This window comes from Pipistrellus hanaki (genome assembly GCF_964339955.1).
Source record: "Pipistrellus hanaki genome assembly, chromosome: 14".
NCBI classification, from domain to species: domain Eukaryota; kingdom Metazoa; phylum Chordata; class Mammalia; order Chiroptera; family Vespertilionidae; genus Pipistrellus; species Pipistrellus hanaki.
In genome coordinates this window covers 12,448,469-12,474,816 of record NC_140516.1, presented here as the reverse complement: position 1 = coordinate 12,474,816, position 26,348 = coordinate 12,448,469, and the positions used below count along the sequence as shown (strand labels likewise).

Genomic DNA, 26,348 nt, shown 5'->3' with positions numbered 1-26,348 from the left:
TGAGAGATTGTCAACTGCTTCCAAGCAGCATGGGAGTGGAAGACAGAAATAATCGGAAATGGCTGCCATCCTCTTCCCTTGTTTTTTATTTACTCATTCATTCAACCTGTGCTCCGTGCCTTCTGCATACCAGGCCCACTACTGGTGCCTAAACTGAACGAAATGTGAGAAGAAATGGACTGTGACTTAGAGACTCACAGTGTGCTAAATCTCAGTTCACCGTCAGGTGCATGAACATAGGCACCTACGAAGCACCTTGCAACCTCAGAGGTATGGGAAGGTCAAAGGTGAGGTGATGCTTAAATTGGACCTTGAAGAACAAATGGAATTTCATCAATGAGACATCTGGTAGAAGGAACAACTTGGGCTATGCCTTACAGCTTTTCTTTCTAGAATTCCTTCTTCCATGAAATATACTTTTATACTCAATTTCTTATGTGCCTTAAAATACTCTCTGATGAAGGATCCAACGAGTTGTCACTTCTTATTTCCAACTCTTGTTGCTGTCTAGTTGCTTCTGGCATCAGCTTATCAACCATAAACCAAACCCTCTAGGAAGGGTCCCTATCTCCACAGTGTTCTTGATTTTCTTTATAGCTCCAGAAAAATTGAAGTACATTATTGGTTAACAACCCTGCTTTCATTTTCTAATTGATTAGTAAAAAACTAAAGCCAAATTGCCATTGAGTGTGCAGTGGGACATTAAAACAATATATGTTTTCTTGATTTTAGAGAGAGAGGAAGGGAGAGGGATAGAGAGATAGAAACATTGATGAGAGAAAAACATTGATCAGCTGCCTCTGGCACACCCCTATTAGAGATCAAGCCCTAAACACAGGCATGTGCCCTGATCAGGAGTAAACTGGTGATTTCTTGGTTCATGAATGGACACTCAACAATTGAACCACATAAGCCAAGCATGGGCAGTGGGACTTTTAATCTACACTAACAAAAGAGAAACATGCAAATTGAATGTCACTCAGCTATTCCCACCAGCTAATCAGGAGCAAGTATGCAAATTAACCCAACAAATATGGCACTGTTGGATCCACCATCATTGGAGTGTCTGGGCTTGTCAGCCCCTTCATGAGGCTGGATACTACATCCAGGGGGCACTCACAGAAGTTCTATATTGTCCTTTCAGAAGTTCAACCAGGAGACCAGGAGTTTGATCACTTAATATGATGTGCGCTAAGCACCAGGGGGAAGTGCGGAATGGAGGAAGACCCCAGCTTGCAGCCCAAGAAGGGAGGCCCCAGCCAGCAGCTGGAAGGCCCCTATCAGCCTTGATGGTTGGCCAGGCCTAGGGACCCTACCTGTGCATCAATTTTGTGCACAGAGCCTCTAGTGTTTTAGATAAATGCTCCTCCTACATACATACCAAGAACATCTGCTATTTAAGGAAAGGAGAGGGAAGAGTATTCTATGAGTGTATGTGCCATGTGTTAAATACATTGTGCGTGTCCATATGTTCTGAGATATTCAGGTCTCACAGTTTGCGTGGCTGATTGAAACTTTAAAAATGGCTTGGCTCTCAAGAGGCTCTGGAGAGTAGATGTAATGATGTATTCATTCCTACGAATGTGAAGCTGTGCTATTTTAGTCCTTCCAAGTACTCTCCCATCTATTATCTTCCAAGTAATCAAGTAATTGTAGTCCTTAAGAACCTTCTGTCTGTCTCTCAAAGGATTTTATCCAGACCCAGAAGCCCCTTCTCTGCAGCTAAACATTGGGAAGAGGACACATGTGGGATCCATCTTCTTATTCGGTCTGCATGTGCATGGTCAGTTACAATGTCTTTGAACCATCCCTTCCTTTGGTGGGAGCCATTCCTGCAGGATCACTTTGTGATTCCTCTCAGGACATTGTCTGGGAGTCAAAATTTGCTAAATAGAAAGCTGGAAGAATTCCTCTAATCTCTCTGCAACTTGCTGTCCTCATTCTGCAACACTGGTAAGAGCTACCCTTTGGCTGGTTGTGGGGATGAATGGCCGTATCCTTTAGAAAGACATCTATTCCCACAGCACAAAGAATCAGAGACCTGGGGCTCAAGCTTTGTAGGATTAGGCGTCAGACATAATGGATCAATTTACTCAGCTTCCCACTTCACGGCTACACAAAGGAAATTATACTCTTCATCTCCCTTCACCCTCAACCCAACTTCCAAAGAAATGAGAGAAACTAATCCGTTCAAAAACCAGAAAAGGAGTCATAGCATATTAGGTATGAAGGACTGTTATAATCTCCTCATTTAGAGGCAGGATTGAGAATAAGTAAAACAAATGAGTGTTTTCATAGAAAATTATTGACATTATTAACCACATGATTGTGGTCATTTTTGCTTAGTAGTATTTAAAATGTAAATGTTTCTGATTAAAAATTGCCCTACAGTTTTGCTTGGTGGTTAGATTGTCTGCCTGCAGACAGAAGGGTCCTAGGTTCAATTCTGGTCAAGGACACGTACCTTGGTTGCAGGCCTGATTTCCAGCCCTGGTCTAGGCAGGTGTAATCAATGTGTCTCTCTTACATTCATGTTTCTCTCTGTGTGTATCTCCCGCTCCCTTCCATTCTCTCTAAAAATCAATGGAAAAAATACCCTCAGGTGAGGATTAACAACTACAACAAAAACCCATACTAAGATCCATGATCATGGCATATTATTGCATATACCACCTATAGAGGTAGAGCCTTTTGTGTTTTAAAATCTAGAAAAGTCACAGAGCTACTTGTGGGGGCACTCAGGGCTGATGGCACAACATGAAAGCTCAGACCATCGTTACAGAGGAACAGAGAAAGAGCTCTTCAGAGGGAAGTCATTTTAAAAAGCCAGGATATTATTATCATTGATCTTGGCAACAAGGCAGACAGGGAAGCTATGTTCTACCCTAGGCCAGTCATCAATTCCTGGGGAAGACACTTTGCTTCTTTAAGTCTCCATTTTCACATCTGTCTAATAGGGATGTTAATACCTTCCCACCATACATCACAAGGTTGTGAAAATCAAGTGCTGTCCCAGGTTCCCTGCCATTCTCCTGGAACAGACAACATCTCCTCCGTCCTTTAACCGCTAGGCTGTTTAGACTCCTTCTTGGAGCATTAGTTTCAATTCCTCCTGTTGTTGTAGGTGTTAACTTACCTTGTTCACTCACACTAGGCTGTAAACTGCTTTGTCACAGCCCTGCTTGCTCCTTTTGGTATGGGGTATGGTGCAAGGACCTGGTGCTCCAGTTAGGTCGACTGGGGAATATTGGATCAGAATGGAATTTCTTGGTGGGACCCTGGTGCTATTTTATTGTGGATATATTGATCTACGCCACAGAGTTCACCACAATTGTTTTTGGGAATTAAATAAAATGGCCTACATGAAGGTGCCAGATACATAGTAGATGCTCATTAAACATCAGCTTCTTTGCTTCGGTCTTTGCACATAGTGGGTGACTTAATTCATATTTCTGGCCCACATTCATTTTAGAGAGGAGGAGGAAATCCATGTTGTTGCTTTTTCTTGTTAAAATTCTCAGGAGAAAGATGACCCTGCACTCAGAATTGCATGGAAATAAAATGACAATGTTAAATGTTGGCATGAAATATTATCAAGGTTTGCAGGAGACACAATGCGCATTTTATGAAGTTACCGTTGTCAGTGAAATTAGTGCATTTTCCAATTGGCATCCTCTGCGATTACAAATAAGGAAATATCTCATGCTGTGATAAGAAACAGCTTATCCATTTTTACATACATGTGTGAGGCATCGCCTGAGATCCAAAGCTGCCGAGAGGAATGACTACTTAGGAGCCACAGAACAGATCTCAGCAATGTGACAGCGGCTTCTAAAACATCCCACAGGACAGAGACGCGCGAGCTGGCTTGACCTATATCTTTAATAATACAGACCATTGCCCTTGGATTGAATCTAAAGGGTAGGACCAAGTGCTTGCTTCATCATGTTTGGGGAAAAATGGCCAAAGTTTATTTATGAATTCTCCACACAATGGCCTCTTGCTTTGATTAGGAACCGACAGCGCTTCCTAAGTAGCAACTCAGCATGCAAAAAAAAAATAAAAAAATAAAAATGCCCTAAACAAAACCGCTATGGAACATCATTTCTTATATGCCCACCACGCTTGGCAAAAAAGTATTATGTAGGACCTAACCCGGACAAATGGCTATGTTAACAGTAGAAATAACCTTTTGTTTAATTAGAAAATAGGAGCTAGATGGGACAATAAAAATGGTTACTGCCGCCCTCCGTCACTGTTTAATAAATACAATCGCACCAGAGATAATGCTAAGTGATATTTATTTGGGCAATATCACGGACTTGGTAATTGTTCATGGCGTTGATAGTTATCCTTGTGGAGATCGGTCATCGTTTCAGAATCTGTTTCCTTAGGTCCAAAAAGAGAAACTAGCAAAGTTGTTTACTTAAAACGGCCCTGGCTTCCCTGGGTCAGAGTCCTGCATCTGCATATTTTTAGCCTCTGTGGCAAGGGCACAATCTCCCTGGCATTGCATGGCTGGCACATATGGAGAACGGGTTGGTTATTTAAAACCAGCTCATTCACCCTCTCCTCCCCTCAGGTGCCCTCAGGTCCTCCGGGAACGTGCTGCTCAGCCATGCCATTTCATGTTCCACTCATATTTCCAGCATAACTAAATTTAGGAGCCTGGCTGGAGGGGAGAAATGGGGCAGTTCCCCACCTGAGGATGTGTTCCTGGGAAGAGGAACATGTCCGTGTGTGGCTCCCTCTCTGGAGCCAGCCTAGGAGACAGAGATCAGACAGAATTTCACAGCATCTGTTTCAGCATCTTCCTTGAGGGGGGGGGGGGGGGAGTGGCGGGGAGAAAAGGCTGGAGGTGTCAGCCAGATTTCAGGGTCAGTCCATTTCGTGTTTTGCTACAGAAACTCTCGTTGTGAGCCTCTGCATGTATCTGGGGTCAGCGGCTAGATTAATTTCATCGCACCCGGCAGTTCACGCTTGGGGGGAGAGTTTCTGTTTTCTTTCCAGTTGTGTTTGCTGGAGCCGATGCTCCATTTCCTGCCTTTGAGGGGGGGAGGGGGGGAAAATGTGGTGTGTGATGTGGGGAGATTTATGACTATGGCGACTTAAGGATTTTTCACTCTTGACTTTGGTGAATTCGAGATATTTCCTCACACCCCTGAGCTAGCATCGGGCTCTTCTCACGGCAGAGAAATTCACAGCAGTGACATATGGCTTAAATTTGTAGAGAGGTATTCTGTGCGATCACCTATTTCTGCAAGTCCTAAATAACCCTTTCTCAGAAGGTTTCCGCCTATTCCCTTTATAAAAATATAGACAAGTACGTCAAAAGGAAAACGCAGCGCAACAACAACAAAAAAAAAACCCTGTTCTTCACACAATTCATTCTAAGCTCCCAAATCCCTGAAAATCCCCAATCTCCTTTTGCAGTCTGGTTCCCACTCCGACTTTCCTCATCTCCCCCTGAAGGAGAGAAAAGCATTTCTTCCAGGGACTGGTGAGGTGGAGGCGATGCTTAGCAACAGCATTCCTGGGCTGGAAGGAGCTGCAAGCCCCTCGCGGAACCCTTTGATGTCACTGTCAGGGCAGATTTATTTTGTTTTAGCACATTGTCTACTTGTCCAGATGTATCAGGAGATAAAAAGGAGTCATGTTTACACTCCTCCCCCCCCCCCCGCCTTTTTTTTTTTTTGAGAAGTAATTAAATTGTGTTTTTGATGAGTCTTGGGGAACTCCAGTGGAAGAAAACAGGAATTGGCCGAAGCAAAGGGGAAAAGGAAAACTGGCTGGGCGAAGAAGAGAAAGCCTCAGGGTGGCTGGCTTGGTGCGGGGAAGCTGCGTCTTTGCTCCCACTCGGGTGGAAGTTCAACCCAGAGAACAGGAGGTGTCCCCAGGCCTGTCCATGAAGCCTGTGAGTCCTCAATGGTCTCTTCCACATGGACACACAGCAGCAGCCTTAACTCTCCCCTTCCTCCCTCCCTGCGTTCTTTCCCTCCTCCTTTTCTCTCTTCTTCACCTTCCTGTCTTTCTCCGCTGTCTCTGCCTCTCTCAGTTCCTCTATGGATCTCTCTGTCACTTCCTGGGCAGTGAGTCTGTGGTAGAGGGCTGTCAAAGATCTGGAATAAGTCAGTCTCCATAGAGCTGTGTGAGCTGAATTCCCTCAGAGTGGGATAGTGGGATCACCTCCTTTTCTTTCTTCTTCTTTCTGGTTATCAGTTTTTGTAACATTCCCATTTAGTAACGCCATCCTGAGTTCCATTAATGACCTGCGGTGAGCAGAGACAAGCAGGCAGCCAGCGTTTAGCGCTGCTGAGGACCTGCCAGGCAGCCTTTCATCTGCAGCTCGGGAAGCACTCCATTTGCATCCTAAATAGGTTACACTGCAGCACCCCCTTCTGCCCACGGAGCCCTGCGACAGGAGGGCCGCCGCAGCTCCTGAGGACAGCTCTTGGGCGGCTCCTCTGCCTTCCCAGCCCAGACCCTGGTGCTCAGGAGAAGCAGGACAGTGAGAGGGATGCTCACCCACATTCTGGGGCTCAAGCCCATGGCCTCCCTTGGATTAAACTTTTTGTTACTCATTCTTCAGGGGACAGGGACAGCGGGGTATAACAAAAGCAAAGCTGAGGGGAGCTGCTGCTCCCTCAGATCACTCAGTGGGGACAGACCCCAGACCCCAGACTAAAGTCACTTGAATGCATTTTGAAAACAATGGGCTAGCGTTTTGTGTTTTCCATTTGTAGACCAGCCTGATGTCCAGGAAGGAGGTTTCCCTTTGATGGTTCTAAACTGCCTTTGGCTGACTCCTTTTGGCCTAAGTCTAACTTAGGTCTTTTCTTTCTTTCTTTCTTTTTTTTTTTTTTTTTAAATATATTTTATTGATTTTGTACAGAGAGGAAGGGAGAGAGATAGAGAGTTAGAAACATCCATGAGAGAGAGTCATCGATCAGCTGCCTCTTGCACACCCCCTACTGGGGACATGCTAGCAACCAAGGTACATGCCCTTGACCGGAATCGAACCCTGGTCCCGTCAGTCCCCAAGCCGACGCTCTATCCATTGAGCCAAACCTGTTTCGGCCTAACTTAGGTCTTTTCAAGACCAGGCTAAGCTTGGCACAAGGATGCGGGAGGAGTGACAGCATTAAGGGGCTGTACCTGTCATCTTTCCTGCATGGAGGAGCTCTGAAGGTCACCTCCGAGGAAGCTCTAGAAGGTGACTAAGTCTGCTTATTGGTACCCTTGGTTCTCGGAGGCTGAGGAATGCTGTTTGTTTAATATTTTAAATTTATTTATTTTACCAGCTAACACATATTCCTTGAGAAGCTACTATGAGGAAGTCTTTTAGAAGGTGTAGAACACTGCCTTCAAGGAGTGAACTATTTAGGAGGATCACTAAAATATGCTAATATGTTGTAATTACAATCTATGATATATCAAAAAAAAAAAATACGGGGAGTCGTTGGAAATATGTGTAAAAAGTATTCTCATGTCAGGGAAGTCTTTCTGGGGTAGCAATGCATGAGCTGATATACGAAAAGTAAGAGGTTAAGTAGGCAAAAATGTTGTGGGAAGGCCACTGTGGGTTCTATAACTGGTCAGGGCACATACCCAGGTTGTGAGTCTAATCCCCAGTCGGGGCCCGTAGGGGTGGCAACCAATCCATGTTTTTCTCTCATATTGACGTTTATCTTTCCCTCTGTTTCTCTCTCCTGTCCTTTCTGTTAAAAAATAAAATCAACTAAAAAAATGTGGGGGGGGGGGATGTTAGGAAGAAAGACTAGGCTCAGGCTGACTAGACTGTGCAGAGTTAGGGCCTGGCACTCTGAAGGAGCAGGAAGAAACCATGGGCTGGCTCACAGAGTGAGGGGATGAAGATGAGATGGGCTGAGAAGTAGACAAGGGCCAGGGCAGGGGTCTCCTAGTCAACACGTGGTGCTTTCTGCTTATCCTAAGAGCAAGGTTTTTAAACAGAAGAGAGACATGATCAAATTGTGTTATAAAGGATAGTCTAAGAGTGTTACTTTGGGTAGGACCTTATGCGATTTTGCCAGGTTTTCTCTAAAACAAGTTTAGAGTTTTCTCTAAAGCAAGTTCACTCATTTGGATGGGGCCTATAATAATTCTCTGGTAAAGGTGAGGATGGGAGAAAAGGGAGCCAATTTCAGAAAAATGTTTGGGTTTGCTTTATACTGACCAAATCAGAGGCTCGTGTCCCCCAATGAATCCTTTCAGAGTTCTTTTGCTCTTGGTCCTTTGTAACCACCCAGGTGACAAGTCTTGTGTTTCTTACCACAGTGCCATCAACCTTTCTGTAAGCTGGTTATGAATGTGCTGTTGCAGGACAAACCCAGGAGCTGGGGAAGGTGGACTTGGGTTTCTGTGGCCATGTTTGTCTTTCAGAACCTAGGACTCATGAGTGAGGAAAAGGGAAAGGAGGTCTCATTGAACATACGGGTCTTGACTGTCTTATAACTGTATAACATATGGTTGATACATCAGAATGGAGTCAAGAAAAATGGTGGAAAATGGCTTAATGAATTTCTCATTTAAGAAATAGCCCCCAAATAGTTTCCCTTTCTTTTATTTAAATTCCCCCCCCCCCTTCTTTCACGTATTCTCCTCTCTCTTCCTTTCATTCTTATTTTTTGGCATTTGGGCTATCCTAAATATTACATATACCCTAATGGGATTTACCACTGGGTAGGTTTATTCATACTTTGTCAATAAATTTGGTTCGACACAATGTGTTAGAAGAGTTGAAGACTAAGATTTTAAAGGCTTGAGGTAATATTTCTTTATGAAAGAAAGGTACAAGTCGATTTTGCATTTTCCTTTGGCCACAGGGAGAATAAGGCTGCTAGAATGATTAGAAATATTGCACAGGACATGAAATCTACTGATTACAATATTTGGCCAGTCATTTTTCATGTAGTACTCTCTCATGTTTGGATCTGTAATCTGTCAAGGAAATAGCTTTAACATATATATTTAGATGAATGAAACTTTTAATGTCAACAATTATTGATAGTGCAAAGTAAGAAAAAGGTCTTTTTTGTGAATAAGTCTGTGAGTGATTATCAAATGATTTTGAAAAAAAAATAGAGGAATAAATATTTTTTGTGTGTGTCATATGACCATTAAACCACCTTCCACCATTTTTTCTCCATTCTCTATCAAGTGCATTTTATAATATTATATTCTTGGTATTCTGAACAATAATATGATAATGTAGAGGTGACATGTTAGAATCTAGAGAGTAATGAGACTATTGGATGTCCAGAATAGTCAGACATCTGTTTTCTGCTACTTGGAAGAAGATAGAACATAGTCCTTACCTAGAAAGTTTTACAAACTGGGAATTAATAGTAACTTCACAAATACTCTTTAAAACTTGAAATCCTTTATATCCTAATTCCATCCTCTACAACCAAAGATGCATGCATATATGCTCCACATGCACTCATTCATCAACTTTTTCAAGAAGTCAGCATCCAAGCTCCATGGTTGTTCTTCAGATTTTAGACTCTCAGAGGACATGGGCTTGAGCCCAGAAGAATTTTAGTAGCCTAGCATTGGAATATATCCAACTATAGTCACCATAGTGAGTGTTGTTGAATTGCTGATTAGAGAATCCTGCTGGCTTTTTTTGGGTCTCTAGGGGAATATAAATCTCAAATGGAGTAGCCAGTCCTATTTGTGCCAGGGTCCCAGTTTCACAGATGACACCATTTTTAGGGAATCACCTAAGTTTCCCAGAACAGAACGTCCTCATCTACTAAGACAGCAATGGACATGAATTCAGGGCAAACATCTTTGACTTCTCTTTCAGAAAGAAGCAAAGGATGGCTGAGTGACAGAGTGGCAGGGGAAAAATGCCTCTGGAAAATGAGAGACATATATTAGCATTTATTGTTCTAGACAATTGACATTTATGTAGAATAGGATCAAAACTTTAGAATGATGTTCTCATCTCTCTTACCTGTGCTACTCTTTCATACTGGTCATATGTTCTCTTGGGGTGTTCTCTGTACCATATACGGACAAAATGGGAATGATGCTTCATCCTAGTGGCCAGTACCAACAGCTGCTAGATACTTGATGATCAGCAGTTAAGTATGTCATATAATTCCTCACTTATGCAGGAAATATCAAGCTGATTTTATTTTATTTTTTGAATATTTATTTTGTTGATATTTTACAGAGAGGAGAGAGGGATAGAGAGTTAGAAACATCGATGAGAGAGAATCATTGATCACATTGATCAGCTACCTCTTGCACCCCCCCCCCCCTCCAACTGGGGCTGTGCCCGCAACCAAGGTACATGCCCTTGACAGGAATCGAACCTGGGACCCTTCAGTCCGCAGGCCGACGCTCTATCCACTGAGCCAAACCAGTTTTGGCATCAAGCTGATTTGAACTTCATCCTACTGACATGCATGTGACATGCATGATAGGATGGGAAGGAGGGTGTCATCATCCCAGAGATCTGCTATGATGTCTGGCAGTTCATTTCTCAATCTATTCCGTTGGTCTCCTTCTTCCATGTTGCACTGTTACCCCAGCAGCTGTCCTTGGCCCTTTCCTCGTGCTGCTCTGGTCAGATTACTGTAGCTGTTTTTCATCTTCTGTTGGACTACCATGCTTGTAAAAAAAATAATTGTATGTTAGAGCTGGTTGGTGCCAACTTGAGAGCCTGAAAAGTTTAAAATATATGATATCTGGAAGGCCGTGTGGGAAGATTTTCTGGATGTGCAGGCCTTCTGTTGCTGCTGGTGATGACTCAGGATTGGGATATTGAATAGCAGGCTCGGTGGTTTTGCCCAAAGATGGTGAGATGTTTTCATGTCTCTGGCATGCAGTGAGGGGCTCCACAGGCTCACATAGGAAGCATGTGCTTTGGGGGAGGAATTTGCTCTTTTGGCTTTTTCAGTGTTCACCACACTGTGTTCTAGAACAGATTTACCTCTGGGGAGCCACCACCACCTACCTTTAATCTAGAGTGCTCTCCTGGGACCAGCTGCTATGTCAGCACTAGGAATGGGCCTGTGATCGGCCCAACAGAGCAGAGTGTCCTGACCATAGAAGTTCATTCAAGGTCTAGCCTATAATCCAAAACAGGCCATGGATTCCTTGGTTTTGCTGGAAACTTTCAGGAAACAGAAGTTCTTCCTGTCATCTTAGAAGATGATAAGATTAGATCTGGTGCCCATGGGGAGACACCCCAGGCCAGGGGGACCCTAAAGCTGGGGTGGAGGAGCACAAGGCTGGAGATAGCAAGTCCCCGGGTCCAATCATACATGAAACTGTCCTTGGAACTATCAGAGCCCCTGCTCACCATTTATTTTCCAAGATCACTTTAAGTTGGATTTCATCACTTACACCAAAAAGGTAATCTTTACTTTCTGAAATGTTCAACAAGGGAGATTCTACAACCTTCCCTGGAAATGTCTGTCCCCAATAGAATCATACCATTCAAGAATTCTTAGTTATGTATGGCTTTAATTTCATTTTTGGACAGTATCTCCATAGGGTGGGTAACAAAATACCACCCCCACCCCAGAGCAAAAAACAACAACAAGCCAATCTGAAAAAAAAGAAAAAAAAGAAAAAAACAGAATCCATGCCGAAACCGGTTTGGCTCAATGGTAGAGCGTCGGTCTGCGGACTGAAAAGGTCCCAGGTTCGATTCCGGTCAAGGGCATGTACCTTGGTTGCAGGCACATCCCCGGTAGGGGGTATGCAAGAGGCAGCTGGTCGATGTTTCTCTCTCATCGACATTTCTAGCTCTGTATCCCTCTCTCCTCCTTTCTGTAAAAAATCAATAAAATATATTTTAAAAAAAAAACCAACAAAACAAAACAGAATCCAGAGACAAAAACCTGATTAACCTCCTCTTTATAAAGGCATGTTCATATGCTCGGATATTGATTTTTCAATTATCCCTTAAACCTTCATATTAAATATTGTCTTTATTATGCAACTTCAAAATTGTTTACTTTTTAACATGTATGACAAGTATAAACACTATTGAGCCATGATTTAATATGAAAACTTGGTATTCAGCCACCTCAAAAAGCCTCTTTTGAAGATTTTATTGTGAGCCAGTCCTGGCATCGGGTCCTAAAACGCATTGATGGATGATGAGGGGCCTGGCAAATGAGTCACCTGGCAACTTCCCTGGCCCTTGGGAAAGGGCTGCTGGTTCTCTTACTGAGACCGCTCTAATAGACAGGGACTGGTAACTGTGTTACTAAGAAACCAGAGAAGATTCCAGTAAAATCGGCCCATGTAAACACAGGTCTTTCTCTGTGAAGTCACTTGCTTCCCATCAGAGACAATGGGGTGGTGGGCTTTTTTTTTTTTTTTTTTTCTCATCTCCTTTGGGCCTTTGACTGCTCTGCCTCTTGCCCCTCGCCCCATGGAACAGGGTTCGCAGTGCCCACACTGCCCATGCTCCACACCCGCTCCCACAACTGTGTGTGAATCTGCAAATGACTTCGCTCCAATTAAGACAAAAGAAAAACTATATGATTTCTCAGTTCCTTGGCCTGGAGAATGGATGCTGGGAGTTGGGAAAACAAGTGTGCAGCTTTCTGCCCACCCCGGGCACTGCGGTCAAACAAGTCAATTCAGCCGTCACAGAGGCCTCCGCTGCCTTGTGAGCGTGTTTGTGTAAAGTCTTGGAGTCTTTGATCAAAGAATGGCATCTCAGGCCAGGCCCTAATCCTCACTGCCTTAAGGTGTTTAAATGAGTTAAAAAAAAAAAAAAAAAAAAAAAGTTGATAACAGCTGGGACTTAAATTTGCCTTTGCCCCAGCTTTTGTTTTGAAAGGGCTTCTATTATCTATGGCTTCCCTTTTCGAAGCAAAGATGGATCATTGGGTAAACCAAAAAGGGAAAGAGGATCTGGGAGGAAATGGGCGGAGACTCGGAATTAATCTTCTGGGGAAGAATGTTTGATCAGCAGGGAGGAGAAGATGGAAACCTCTGATGCTGACAGCAGGCACCTTTCTGACGAGGGTGTGATTGGCACCTTTGAAGCTTCGGTTGGGAGCCAGTGTCCAGTCGGTCCGGGCTTCCTCTGTCTGTGGGTGGTGGTGTTAATAATGTGGCAACTGGAAGGATTAATTGCAGACAAGCAGCAGGATTACGAGGAGGGCTCCTCAGCTCTAAAAGGAACAGCTCGGGGAAAGCCTCTGATCTGTCAGCCTTGGAGGAAATTAGTGGGGGCAGACTCGAGGAGGCTTAAAAAAAAAGGCATTTAGGATATTAAAGCGAAATGTGAAGAGGATATTAAAATGGGGCGGTAGAAAGGCAGGGTCCCCCCTCTTCCTATTAGGAATTTCCGTGATTTGTCCGAATTTTCCAGACGCCTTCTGTTTACGGTTCAGCAGAGTGATCTCACTTGCATGGCAACAGGTTAGGGAAGGGTAACCCTGCGTTCCCGGTTGCACCCAAGTTCCTGTGCAAAACTTGTTTGCTCTCCACCACCTGGCAGATCCAGAATCTCCCGAAGCTAAAGCTCCCAGTTATAATTTTAAAACAAGTCAAAGCATTACTGACACCCTATCTGCATTCGCTATCTATTGTATATTTTACTTCTTACCCTTCTGGTTCAAGTCGGGATGTTGCCCATAAATCGTGCGTTACCATTAAAGAGGCCATTCATCACGCTTCCTAATGTGATTAATCAAGATACACCACAGTCCTCTTAAAATGAGATCATTTTGATAAATCACGTATGACATGAAAAGACTTTATTCCTTTTAAGTGCAATTTAGGCTGTAATTTTTCCCCCCTCATTTATGATTCATGGGAGAAACATGGATAAAATTCCCTTGCACAGTTACACCTTATCTACAGCAATAACTCAAAACTGCTTTTAGATGAAAATCCAGGGTCTTATTCACCAAAGCTGAATGCCAGCTCATTATTTTCTGGCATTCGGTAGTCCAAAAATAATGTCTGCACATTAAGCAGCATTCTCAAAAAGTTGGAGTGGGCCCAGAACCAGGCGCATCAATTACACTCTATCATCCTTAATAAGGAAGAAATATCAGATGTGCTCGAGGAGTCTTTTGGAATCAGTAATTCTCAGCCTTCATCTTTCCAATTTTGAGTGATTGGACACAAAAATGGTAGTAATAACAAAGGATGGGAATTTCAGCTACTTTACCTGGCTCTTGTCTCCTGTTTTGTGAAGCTCATAGGAGGCGCATTTTCCCCTTCCATGTGGAAAATGCTATGTTTTTTTTTGTTTTGTTTTTTTGTTGGTTTGTGTGTGTGTGTGTGTGTGTGTGTGTGTGTGTGTGTCTCATTCGCCTTTTCTTGTTTCACAAATGAAACTACCATTTTGTTAGGTTGAGTTTTGTTTCTAAGCGTCTGGACCTCACAGCTGTCACAATAATTTGGGAAGCGGCATTCATAACCTCCAATAGAAAAATAATTTGAAAACACGCCTTCTGGTGAGATCCATCAAGTTTAAGGTCACATTTTTGGTTAAAAGGCAGACACTGATGCTATTCATTAAAGTGAAAAATGGCTTGTTTTCCACTAATATTGAAATAAACTCTGGACGAATGTAGCCTTGCTGGCATGCACTTACAGAGAAAGCAAAAGGAAACACAAGATATATTTAACTTGGACATGTAGCGTCAACAGAGTTTCAGGTCTTTCTTGAATTAGGAAGATTGGCTGAAACAAATGTGAACAACCAGAAGTTCATTTGCTTCTTTCAGAGGATGAGAGCATTTAAAGAAGGATTCAGTGTCTAAGGATCAGACACACGTGTGTTTTTTCCAAACCCTGTTACTTATGAAGGACTTCATCAGCATGTAACTTATCTCACTACTGTTGTTAAGGATGCATTTTGCGGAGTGGATCAAAGCCCTGTATTTGTGCTTCCATGACCCAAGAGTGCAAATTTCCTATTCATAGCCCCATAATGCAGTAGAACCCAAGTTTATTTGGGATATCATGTCCATGCTTTTAGTCTCCATACCTCACTCAGATAGAGACTGGCATCAAAATTCCCTTGAATATTATTCACATTAAAATGAAATTTTCAATGCCTTTAATTTTTTCTAATATAAAGAGTAAATTTAGAATATAAGGTCATTAAGACTAGACTTTCTGTTTTTAGGATTCCATTTCACATTTATGACTTTCTATTTTTGCTAAAAAGATCTGTAAATTTTAAAGAAAGTATGTATCTCATTAAAAAGAGCTTTCCAGTTCTATCAACACTCAACAAAACTCCCAAGAATGCAAGTTGAGGACATAAATATTTTAAGGCCGTATAAAATTGGCAGTGAGTATTTTTCCTCCCTTTAATACCATGTTCATTCCAATTTAGTGCCACGATTCTATTTCCAAAGCAGCTTTTCATACAACACACAATTATTTCATACAGGGCTGGGTAGGTCACCTCATTAAGCCTGCAAAGATCAAACCTCTTGTGATCCCCACAAATATCCTTGCCTTTCTTCCTAATTAAAATGGCCCTTCTAAATTGTCTCAAGTTTATCAATACAAATAACAAGCTCAGCAAAACAGCCACGGTGGGAAAGTTAGTGGGGCAAGGTGACCTGGTCCTCACATCTCACTCAGAGCCAACCGTGTTGTGTGGGCAGTGGTGCTCTGCCACCTGTTGGCGTTGCTTACACATAACAGGGTATTGATGTCCCTCCCAGCGGTGCAGCAACCCTCTCTGACCCCTGTCCCAGTTCATCACTGGCAAGCAAAGAAGGGGCCATTTGAGAATTTCAGGCCTCCTGATTTCCCCCATCATTCATTTCCTTGGCCACATGTTTCTCCTGCTAATGCTAAAAATTTATGGCTGAGCACATTAAGGGCAGCACAAGTCCTTTCCTTCTTCTGGATTATTTCATAGTTTCCTGTCATAAGGAAATCCAAGAAGACGTGTCCTCAGTGGATTGTGTGTGACAGTGTCTGCTTCTATCTCAGGAATCCGAGGCGTGATGGATAAACTGTCAGCCGTGAAGGATGATGTTTTCTCCATATTTCCATTATGAACCAAGCTGTCAACTCCTAATAAATTTCTTGCATTGGTATCAATTTATTTTTACAAGCAGAGGGCCTGATGTATTTGGGAAAGGCTCTGACAGCCGATCTGGCCCAGCTCGACAGAGCTGGCTCCACCTCATTTTGGGAAACTACTTTGGTTCCAAGGACAGAACTTGACCTGTAGCCCTGGAGAATAAAAAAAACTCTGTGCGAGGAAGAGGACACATGAGGCAAGTTCCTTCTTTGAAGCCAAAATAAATCAAGCCTGTAGGATTGCCATGACAGGATATTATTCCTAAGTCAGCCTTACAGACCCAGATGAGAAATGCCATATGTAGCTATTGACTAAAGACCATCACAGCAGTGCCATGAATCTACAGATAAACTCAGATTATAAGCGGGCTAAAGATCTTACTACTCCTGTCCTAGAAGGGATCTTAGCTAACAATAAGGAGTAGGATCTACTCAGGTAATAATCATTTAATTACAAATGATGTGTGTGTCCCTATTATTGCTATTGAGAAAGTTGGAGAAGCCCTGAAACATTAAAACATAGTCAAGAACTTAAACCTAGCCAAAGAAATACGATGTTGTACAAAATTAGAGTGAAGTAAAAGTAAATCATAGTTAACATTTAATGAGCAATGTGATGATCTTTGTCTCTTACCTTATTTAGTCTTCATCTTTTTTGAAGTGGTAGAGTGTCATGCTAGTTAAGACAAGGCCATTTGAGGCAAGTTGCCTGGATTCATGTCCCACCTTGCCATGTATTCATAATCCAAGAACCTGCATGAAACCTTGGTCAAGTTATTTAATTTCTCTGGGTCTCAGTTTTCCTCATCTGTAAAACAGACATAGGGATTATAACTGCCTCAGGGAACTGTTATGAAGATTGAGTAAATTAATACATAGAATAAATTAATACTCAAAGTAAGCACAAATACATTTTAGCTATTTTTAACTGTCATCATCATCATCATTATCATAACTATTATTATTATTTTACAGTGGAGGAAAGTATAGCTAAAAGAGTTCAAGTAAATTGCCCAAGGTCATATAGCCAGATGTAGGCTGGCTCTAAATCTTGGTCAGTAAGGTATCAGAGCATAGGAAAGAGAGAAGCAAAGGATATACAAGTTGTAAATAAGTCAAGGACACAATCCTTGAAGCTTAATTAGCTTTTTTCCTTGTGATTCTTTCTATTCCTAGAGTATAAAAGAGCCTTTTTTTCCCAGAGCCCCAAACATGCTGTAGATGTTACTTAATAAGGGTTATATATAGCGGTATGTGGGTAAATGTTCAACAACCAGTAATCAGGAGAAAAATTATGTGTACATGAGCTTATTGAAATTTTTATGTATGTAAAGAATGAGTAATGCACAATTTACAAATAAAATTTAAATATAGTACTTTTTTGTTATAAATTGCATTGAGCCAATTAATTTTCACATAATAATTTAAATTATTTTGGCCAACTCATGTATCCATAGCCAGTCTAAGGTTACAATTGATAAACAAGTATAGTTCTGACATGAATATCAGCTATTTCCCTTCCTAATTAAGTAAGCCAGAACTTTACTCTTTTGTCAATGACATAAGCAAATTCTTTACTGAATCAGATAAAATTTTTTTTAATATTGGAAGAACATGCCCTCATTTCTTTTGTGTGTTATTCATGGTAATTGCTGAAGGTACAGCATACCTTTAAGATTAATCTGTAAAGTTAACATTTTCCCATCACTTTCTTAAGTTTAGGAAATCAATAAAGTAAAAAATCAATCCCTAATTTGTAGCATTTGCCAATTTTTGTGGTAAAGAGTCTCACCACAGCCAATGTCAGGCTACCAAAGTGACATCACCAAAGATTTGGGACGTGATGTAAGATAGCACATCATTGTACAGCATTCTCATTATGTAGATACAATAAACATAAATAATTTCAAGAGCATAAAAGTATGTGATAAGTTATATTACCTTTACTTTTAATATAATTTATCTAATTGTAACTGTGTATAATTTAATTTTAAATAATGGCTGTCTTAATAACTAACACAGCTGGTACAGTGTGACTCCAGACACCACTGGTTGTGGGCCAAAGGGCCAAAGCCATAAATCATATTGGAACAAAACTCTTTCAATCTTTGCTTATTAACTTTTACCTATTACAAATTTTCTATCATTAAAAATTAAAGCATATACATGGTTAATATTTACTGTGTTCCCTTAATATTATATAATAAAATATTTGCATATTTCTTTTTTCTTTTTTTTTTAAACCATTACTGTTGAATTACAGATGTCTCCCTTTCCCCCTCCACTACTCCCCATTGTTCCCTCCCTGGTTCCAGCCCAACCCCAGCTCTCATCACCCTATTATTTGTGTCCTTAGGTAATGCCTATCTATAATAATAAAAACGTGATATGCTAATTAGACCGGATGTCCTTCCAGATGACCTTCTTGATGAAGGCCAGGATGCCAGGGAAATCAGGATCCTGGGTGCCAGAGAGAAGCTGGTGCTGGCAGCTGGGGAGGGCAGGCTACTTTTGCAAAATTTCCTGCATCAGGCCTCTAGTGTACATACAAGTTTTTTGGTTTATCTCTTCCCACTCCCTCCCTACTTCCCTCTAATATTCCTCAGGCTGTTCCATGTTTCTATGCCTCTGGTTCTATTTTATTCATCAGTTTATTGTGTTCATTAAATCCCTTGTTCATTTATTTTTAGATTCAGTTGTTAATAGATATATATTTATTGCCATTTTATTGTTCATACTTCTTTTTTATAATTTCATTTAGTTACAATTAGAAATTACGGTTATTCCTATAGTGCCCAATATTTAGATTGTTCATATTTTTTCTTGTGATATAGTGTCTGCTAAACTTATTTTTGAAAGCTACTGCTCTAGATGATATGTAAGGTTTTTAAAAATCCTGCCATTTCATGATTTGATTATTTCTGTAAAGATCCACAAAATGCCCACGCCATAGCCCTTTCTTCCTGCTTTCCATTCCTGGCTCTTTTCCTCCTTACCTGCCCTCCTTCCTCCCGTCCATAAATATTTCTGAACTGCAGTGGAACTGATGACACTTTAGGCCCTGGCAGAACCAGACCTCCTTTAAATCAGATAAAAACAATGGAAAGCTCCAAGCTATTGCCCACAAAGAGCTCCCAGTCCAGAGAAGCTCTTCTCTGCATCCTACCTCTGACTGACTGACTGACTTCTGGACTGGATTTCCCTTCAGTTCCCTAACTCAGCATGATGCTCAGCAAATGCCCAAACATTGTCTTTTGTACCTTCGGGCTCTCTCTTGGTTCCCTGGTTAGTGACTCATCTTCATCCTACCTTACTCCTCTCCCCTCAACCCGCCCCCGCCCCAAATTTTTGGCTTCTTGCTCTGAACAAGACACAGCTAATCCTGCTCCCACCCCTGCCTCTCATGCCCAGTACATCTGTGGGGGTCTTTCTGTCTTGCTTCACACTGAAAGGCACAGTGCCTTGACCTGTGAGCAGGTTGAAAGGCTCTACCTTCAGGCTGGCAAGTCTTCGCCTCTGATTCTGGCAACTTGACTCACACTTTTTGTGTTGAATTATGATCGTGGTATATGGTTTTGTCTTTGACATTAAAATGTTTTATTCATTCAAGCATCATGCATTGACTTCTCTCTGTATTTCTGGCAACATATTGGGTACAAGGGTGAATAGTATAGTCAATCTTGGAAGTTAAAACAATTAATCTGGAAAGCTCTTGGTTAACTTGAACTAGAAATAAGCAAGGATATAATTACTGTTTCGTGGGTCCAGGTGCCATAACAGAGGTCAGGGACAAGGTTCTGTGATAATGCAGAGCATGGGAGCAATGTTATGAGTTGGTGTCTCTTATTAACCAGTATTAATCATGGATATAATTTTTTTTATGAGTCGGGAATTCAAGCAAGGTCCTTATTTTACTTTTCGTGGTGTTCCCAGCACAAGACTTGGCATATTAGTAGGTGGTTATTAAATACTTGATAACAACATGAGTGATGCTTTTTCTTATGAAGGAAAATAAATGTTTTTAGAAGAGTCAGCTTTATACCACAGTTTCAGGGAATGAATTGTGATGAAAAGTGAAGATTGCTTTTACTTGAAAGAGGCTGACAAATTTCCCAGGCCCGGGATCACTTTATGCGGCGCATGATTTAAGGGTGAGTGAGCATGCCAAAGTGCTCCACTCGAGCTGAGTGATGGGGAATGAGTTGTGGAGCTGTGGTCTTAGATGGTATTTTGTGAAAAATAGTAGGAGATTTATGACTATTAAACAACTTTGTAGCCTCCCTTTCTTGTTTTGAAGCCTGCCAAATCTCTTCTCCTGTGGTCTGTATCATGTTCCTTCAGGGCATCCATGATGTTCAGAAATACCCACTGGAATGCAGGTTTCCATGGAATGCACCCAATGGGCAGGGGCTTGTATTTTGCACACAAGCATCCAAAGTCATTTGTTTTCTGTAACCACTGAGTGAAATTCTCACTTTGCAAGTCTCTTGCAGAAGGTACTGTACTTTCCTTGAAATTTTTCCAATGAGGTTGCCAAAGTTCTACTTTCCTTCCTGCCTTATGGAAATGGCAGAGTGCAGTATATTAGTGACTATTAGCATTATTGATGTGAGTTTAAAAAATCATTAGCAACTCTCAAACTGTGAGTAGGAGAGGAGTACAGAAACCTTCAGTGTGCTCTGACAAATCTGAAGCAGAAGGACTGACCAGCCTGGAAGGAGGATTCCAAACCTTTACTATTATTTATCAGCGTTCCCACTCTATTGTCACACTCAATAGCTTTAGAAGAAACAGATATTTCATCACAAAAAGTTAATTAGACATGGCCCTAATCCATGTTGTGAAAGTATTGAAAATTGTTGGAGAAAATTTCCTCTAATTATGGGTTCATATCAATATAAGATTGTATGGATCAGAGAGGAGTCTTGTTCTTTTTCAATGTTTGCGTTTACTTTTGAGAAATTTTAAAAATATAGACAAGTTTTAAAAATTTGATAATTTTCTAATATTTTAACATATTTGTTTCAAGTTATCTCTAAATAAAAATAAATAAACCTTATATAGAAAAGAGAAGTTCCCCTCATTGCATTAGCTCTAATCCTATAACTCTGACCACTGGCAGAGGCAATTATTTTCATGAATTTAATGTAAAACTTTTATAATTTTCAATGTGTACAGTTACTCATGAGATCAAAGAACTATATATTTGCATAAATAATATTATACTACATTTATCATTTTGCAACTTGCCTTTCACTCTGTATTAAATTTTCAGACCTCCTCAAATTGAGATGGATAAATCAGGTTTATTGCTCTTAAATACTAAATATTATTCCAGCATATGGATATATAACATTTTACTTATTCATTTTCCTCATTTCCTCATTCAGATGCTTGAATTATTTCCAATTTGTCCTGTTATAAATAATGCTGCATTATTTATGTTCCACCTTACAGACCTGAGTGAAATTTTTCATAGTGTATATTTTAGATGGAATTGCTGTCCCAGTTTTCAATTTTATGCATATTGCTAAATTACTCTCCAAAGTATTTGAACCAATAAACATTCCTGCTGGCAAGGAATGAAAAGATGGAATTTCTGATTCCTTTCATTATCTGTAGCACTTGAGAGACTTAAAAGTTTGCACTGATATGGGTGAAGAAAGATTGTCTTGTTGTTTTAATTTTTATCCCCTTAAATCCTAGTAAATTTGGCCATCTTCTCTTTTATCTATTGACCATTCAGGTTTTCCCTTCTTGTAATGACCTGACATTTCCTTTGTCCAGTTTTCTATTGTAATTTAATAAGGGGCATGTGCATTCTGGATACTAATATTTTATTGTAGGTTTTGTAAATATTTTTTACCAGGAGTGATTTAAAAAGTAAAATGTAAAAGTATAATTCTTACCATAGGTAGGTAGGAAATTGGGCAAGGACTCAAAGATTGGAGAGTACTAGTATTTGTAGTTATGAAGACTCAGGTTTACCCAAATTTCTCTGTTCTCAATTTAAGCATATCTTTTGAATCCAGGTTAAAAGAAAATGACATTATTTAAATTTCCCCACCTCTGTTTCTATTATCTCATCATTATTATACTATGGTTATATTGCTTCAGTTTTAAGAAGAGTTCTTTATTCTTGGATAGATAGCATAGAATTAGTTTTGTCCACTTCTTTTATGTGATAATTGTGTTCTTCTGAATCATGCTTCTAAGCATAACATTCAGAGACCACGTGTGAATATCATTATGAGGAGATTACCTAGGCTCCATTCTAATAAAAGCCAAATCAAAGGCATGGTACTTAGAATCTTGATTGGTGATAGTTTTCTTAAACATCCAGTCATGGAAGTCCCACCAAAAGTCAGAATTGGCAAAAGTGTTCTTTCCTGGATTCTTTTCCATGGCTTGAGTTTATAAATGGACACTGAGCAGAAAAGTAATTAAATGCTAGGCATAGACTGATGACTGCAAGACAGAACTCAAGCCGCACAATTTTTGCTTTGACTACAATTGGAAATAAAACTAAATAGTTATTTTATCCTTGGTTACAAAACTCTTAATGTTTTGCCCAGTCAGAGATACTTGCTGAAAGGTAGTTTCTTCCAGCAGTTTTAGGAAAAGCTGTCATTAAATTGTCAACAGCCCAAATTGAGATTAAAAGTACTAAGAAACATCACAATATAGCAACCTAAGATTCAGATTGGAATTTTAGGCTTTTTTAGCGATGAGGTGGAGCAGAAACATTGGCAGAGAAAGATGCCCTGGCCTCTTAGAAAGGAAGTGTGGTAGATCTGTGGAAAGACAGCCTCCTTAACCCAGCCCACATGTCCTGCCTCAAGCATTGGAATAGAGGTCATTTTCAGAACATTGTCCTCGTGTCTCATTTATCACAGAGGGGTTACAGGATACCTTGAATGCAAATGGGAAAACACATGGTGACTCCAGTATTTGAATTGTAATCATATTTCTGACCCCTTTTATATCATAGCAGCATCCTCAGTGTCTAATGATGTAGTACCTAGCAAGTCTTATCTACTTTTTAAAACATTTTTCTTGGTGACTGAACTTTTTATCTTTCTGAACCCCATACCCTTGCATCAAGGTTAAACACCATGTATTTCCCTTGAAGCTGGAGAGAAGTAATTCTACTTGAAATCTGTCTCCACCTTAGGGACAGAGCTTCTGATTTTGCACCATTCAGAACTCTTTATACGAGTCTCCACTGAAAGCTGCTTAATCAAATATCTCAAAGGTCAGAAAGGGGGTTTAAAGGGTTTTTCTAGCAAGTAGGCCTAATCTCCTACTTAGTTTTGATTCCTATAATGTAGATAATCTCTTTGGAGAAAAGGCCTGCTCCTAGCAGGGCAAATATATCCCATAGAATGTATTTCCTCTTCCAGAAGGAAAAATGTAGCATTAATGACATTTACTTTTTCATGAAGCTTCGAAAGGTTGTAAGCTTAGAATTTTGATCCTAGCAGATGTTCTTCTTTTTAGATATTAAAAAAAAAAAAGTAGCATTTGATTCGGAAGTCTCAATGAGAGTTGCAAGGGTGATGCTTTCTTTTGCTGTCAGAAGCCACACTCTGAGTGTGACACTGGTCATTGGTTCTGAGTGACAACTGAATTCACAGCTGTGGTCCTTCCTTCCTGCATTACCCTTCTTGAAAGTAGAGTAAGGCAAAGAGAGAGTCACCAGCTTGGGTCACACCATATATGGAATTTAATGGTTAAAGAGCTATTTTTTGTACAATAAAAAGCATTTTCATAGACATATTTCGCCTCATCTTTATAGGCCTTGGAATAGCAAAGTTTTGTTGATAACCATTATATTCCAGTTTCCTTTGGGTTTCTATTGTGAAATTCAGCCAGCACCCCCATTGCACCATCTGTGATGGCTTCTATCCTTTCACATGATCACTCATACTGTGGAGTCTTAAGTCTTCATCCAGGCCACTGGGCCCATGTAAATCAACCAAGTTCTTCCCTTCTTCACTGGTTTCCATAGAAATCTACTCACAGTGAGCATTTAATCTGTGGGAATTACTAGAAGAAGGCACATGACAGAAAACTAAGTCTGCACCATTTCCTGCCTTCAATCTCTCTTTCCTCCCTTTTCACTCAGTTCAGCACAATGAACAAATAGCCCCTTTCTCTCAGAACCCTTCCTCCTGTAGGCTCTTCAAAGCTTTGCAGTCTACCCCACACTCACCAGCATCTTACCTCAATGCAGACAACGGTTACTTCCTAAGAAGAGTCTCGGTCAATACTATTTTCTGCAAACCCAGATCCTAAGAAGACATGTCTGTTAAGTGAAGGTATTTAGTGTTTGGTGTTGTTTCACCTTGATATTTGCTTTTATCACACAGGTCTCCAGTGACAGCGCTGCTGCCTCTCCGGAGTGCCACTACACACCCCTGCCTTCTGCTTCCAGGGAACTCACCAGTCACCGAGGTAGGAACACAGCTTTTCTTGCTCTGCTTGATACAGGGAAGGGCACCTGGCTGTGTACAGCTCTGGGCCTGTGACTGCTGCCTCAGTACTTTAGCAAGAACACAGTGCTTCTCAGTCCTTGATGAGAAAACCGTACCTGTCAGCTCTAGCAACTTGAACTCATATTAAACAGAATTTAGTGGCAGTCCACTGGGAAGGCAAATAAATCCATTGTAAAATATAATTTGGTGAATTTTTATTTTTTTAAAGTGTTTATAGCACTTAAAAATTACTAAGATAATTACCTTCAGCAAAAGGAATGAAGAGAAATTGGAAAGCTCACTAATATTTGGAAAAGTGTCATTGTTTAGGAATATAATGGTTGAAATCTGTAACTTAAAAATAAATGAACGGCATATGACAGCTAAAAGGAAATTTCGATTTGCCTGGAAATATTGAAGAGAATCAGTCTGTAGTTTTCTCTGAATTCTCTGATCCCGGAAACAATTTGGCTTCGCCAGTTTTTCCAAAGCCTTGAATTCCTATTGCCATCTCTAGAGTCGGTACGGAATATAATTTAAAAATGTCTTATCCCAAGCTGGCCAAGGACTATGTGATCCCATTTGTTGGAACCGGTTAGGACAGGATGAGGCCCTGTAGTGTAACCTGTTTACCTCACTTTATCCCAGTCATGACTACAGCCACATTTCCTAATTGTGAACCCACCTTCTCAGGGTAAGTAAGAGCAGGACTAGATTGAGGGCATTGCATACTTTAAAATTGTTTCCCTCAAGAAGCAAATTCCCTTTCTCCATGCAGTGGTCACTTAGTGAGGATGGTCCAGCTTTGTCATCCCAGCTACATTGCAGAGTCAGTGGGAAGGGAAAAAGGCTGTAGAGATGCCCAGAAAGGGGTGAGCTGGTCCTCTAAGAACATGTGGGCTCTGGGCAAATGGTGAATTTCTGTAGAAAATGGTTCAGAGGTCATGCCAGGTTCCTGTGGTCTGCGACTTGGGCTTGTGTTGCATCTTTGATGTCTGGGCACAGTAGAACTTTCCTACATTTAAGTACACATTGGTTCCATTAGGGTTCAGGTGTGATACAGTTCATTGCATGTCAATTTTGTGAAAAATCAATTTTGCTGAAAGTCAGGTAGGATAAATTGATTCCAACATGTTATATTTTGAGAGGCATGAATTGGTCTCCTTCACTAAATGCCTTTATGAAGGTTTTGAGCAAATCCCTTTAGAGACATTTTTCAAATTCCCCTAGGATAATAGTAATGCCTAATCTAGAAAGAATAACAAATTGACCTTAGCATCATATTGTCCTGGGTTTATTTATTTGCTTTTTTGGACGAAGGTGATTTTACTGTGTATAGCCTGTTGAATACACTGCATAGGAGCTGAAATCTCAGACTCCTTGTAAAAGTTGATAATGTCCATGAAATTGAGATTTTACAACAGGAGGATGCAATCAGATAAGTATTAATCATGATTAAGACAAAGAGCCTCTGTCATTGTAACAGTCAAGTAATAAATTTGAACCTTGAAGAGATGGGGTATAAGAAAATAAATATGGACAAATGCCTAAGGTGGTTAGAATGAAAATAGGTGTTCTTGGATGACATCAGAGCCCAACATTAATGGGAAAATGTTATTTATAATAGAAGAAGCCAACAATGAGTGTCTTGATTTTACTGAAGAACATATCTATACATTTATTGTACATAGTGCCTGGTCAGTGCTAACTATTCAGATGGTGGAAAAAGCAAGAAAGCATCATGAAATGATTGCCAGGACATGAGGAAACCAGTAAGAGAGAGCCAAAGAAGCTCAGTAAGGCCGAATTATT

At 40.7% G+C, this 26,348-nt stretch overlaps 1 protein-coding gene across 1 annotated transcript in view; it reads left to right on the top strand.

Annotated features, from left to right (window-relative positions):
- The window catches only part of LRMDA (leucine rich melanocyte differentiation associated), a 971,323-nt gene that overhangs the window by 743,297 nt on the left and 201,678 nt on the right, over window positions 1-26,348 (top strand). The window contains exon 6 of the mRNA XM_084904895.1: window positions 24,432-24,516. Coding sequence (XP_084761021.1) covers window positions 24,432-24,516 — 85 coding nt within the window. The remainder of the gene's footprint in view (window positions 1-24,431; window positions 24,517-26,348) is intronic.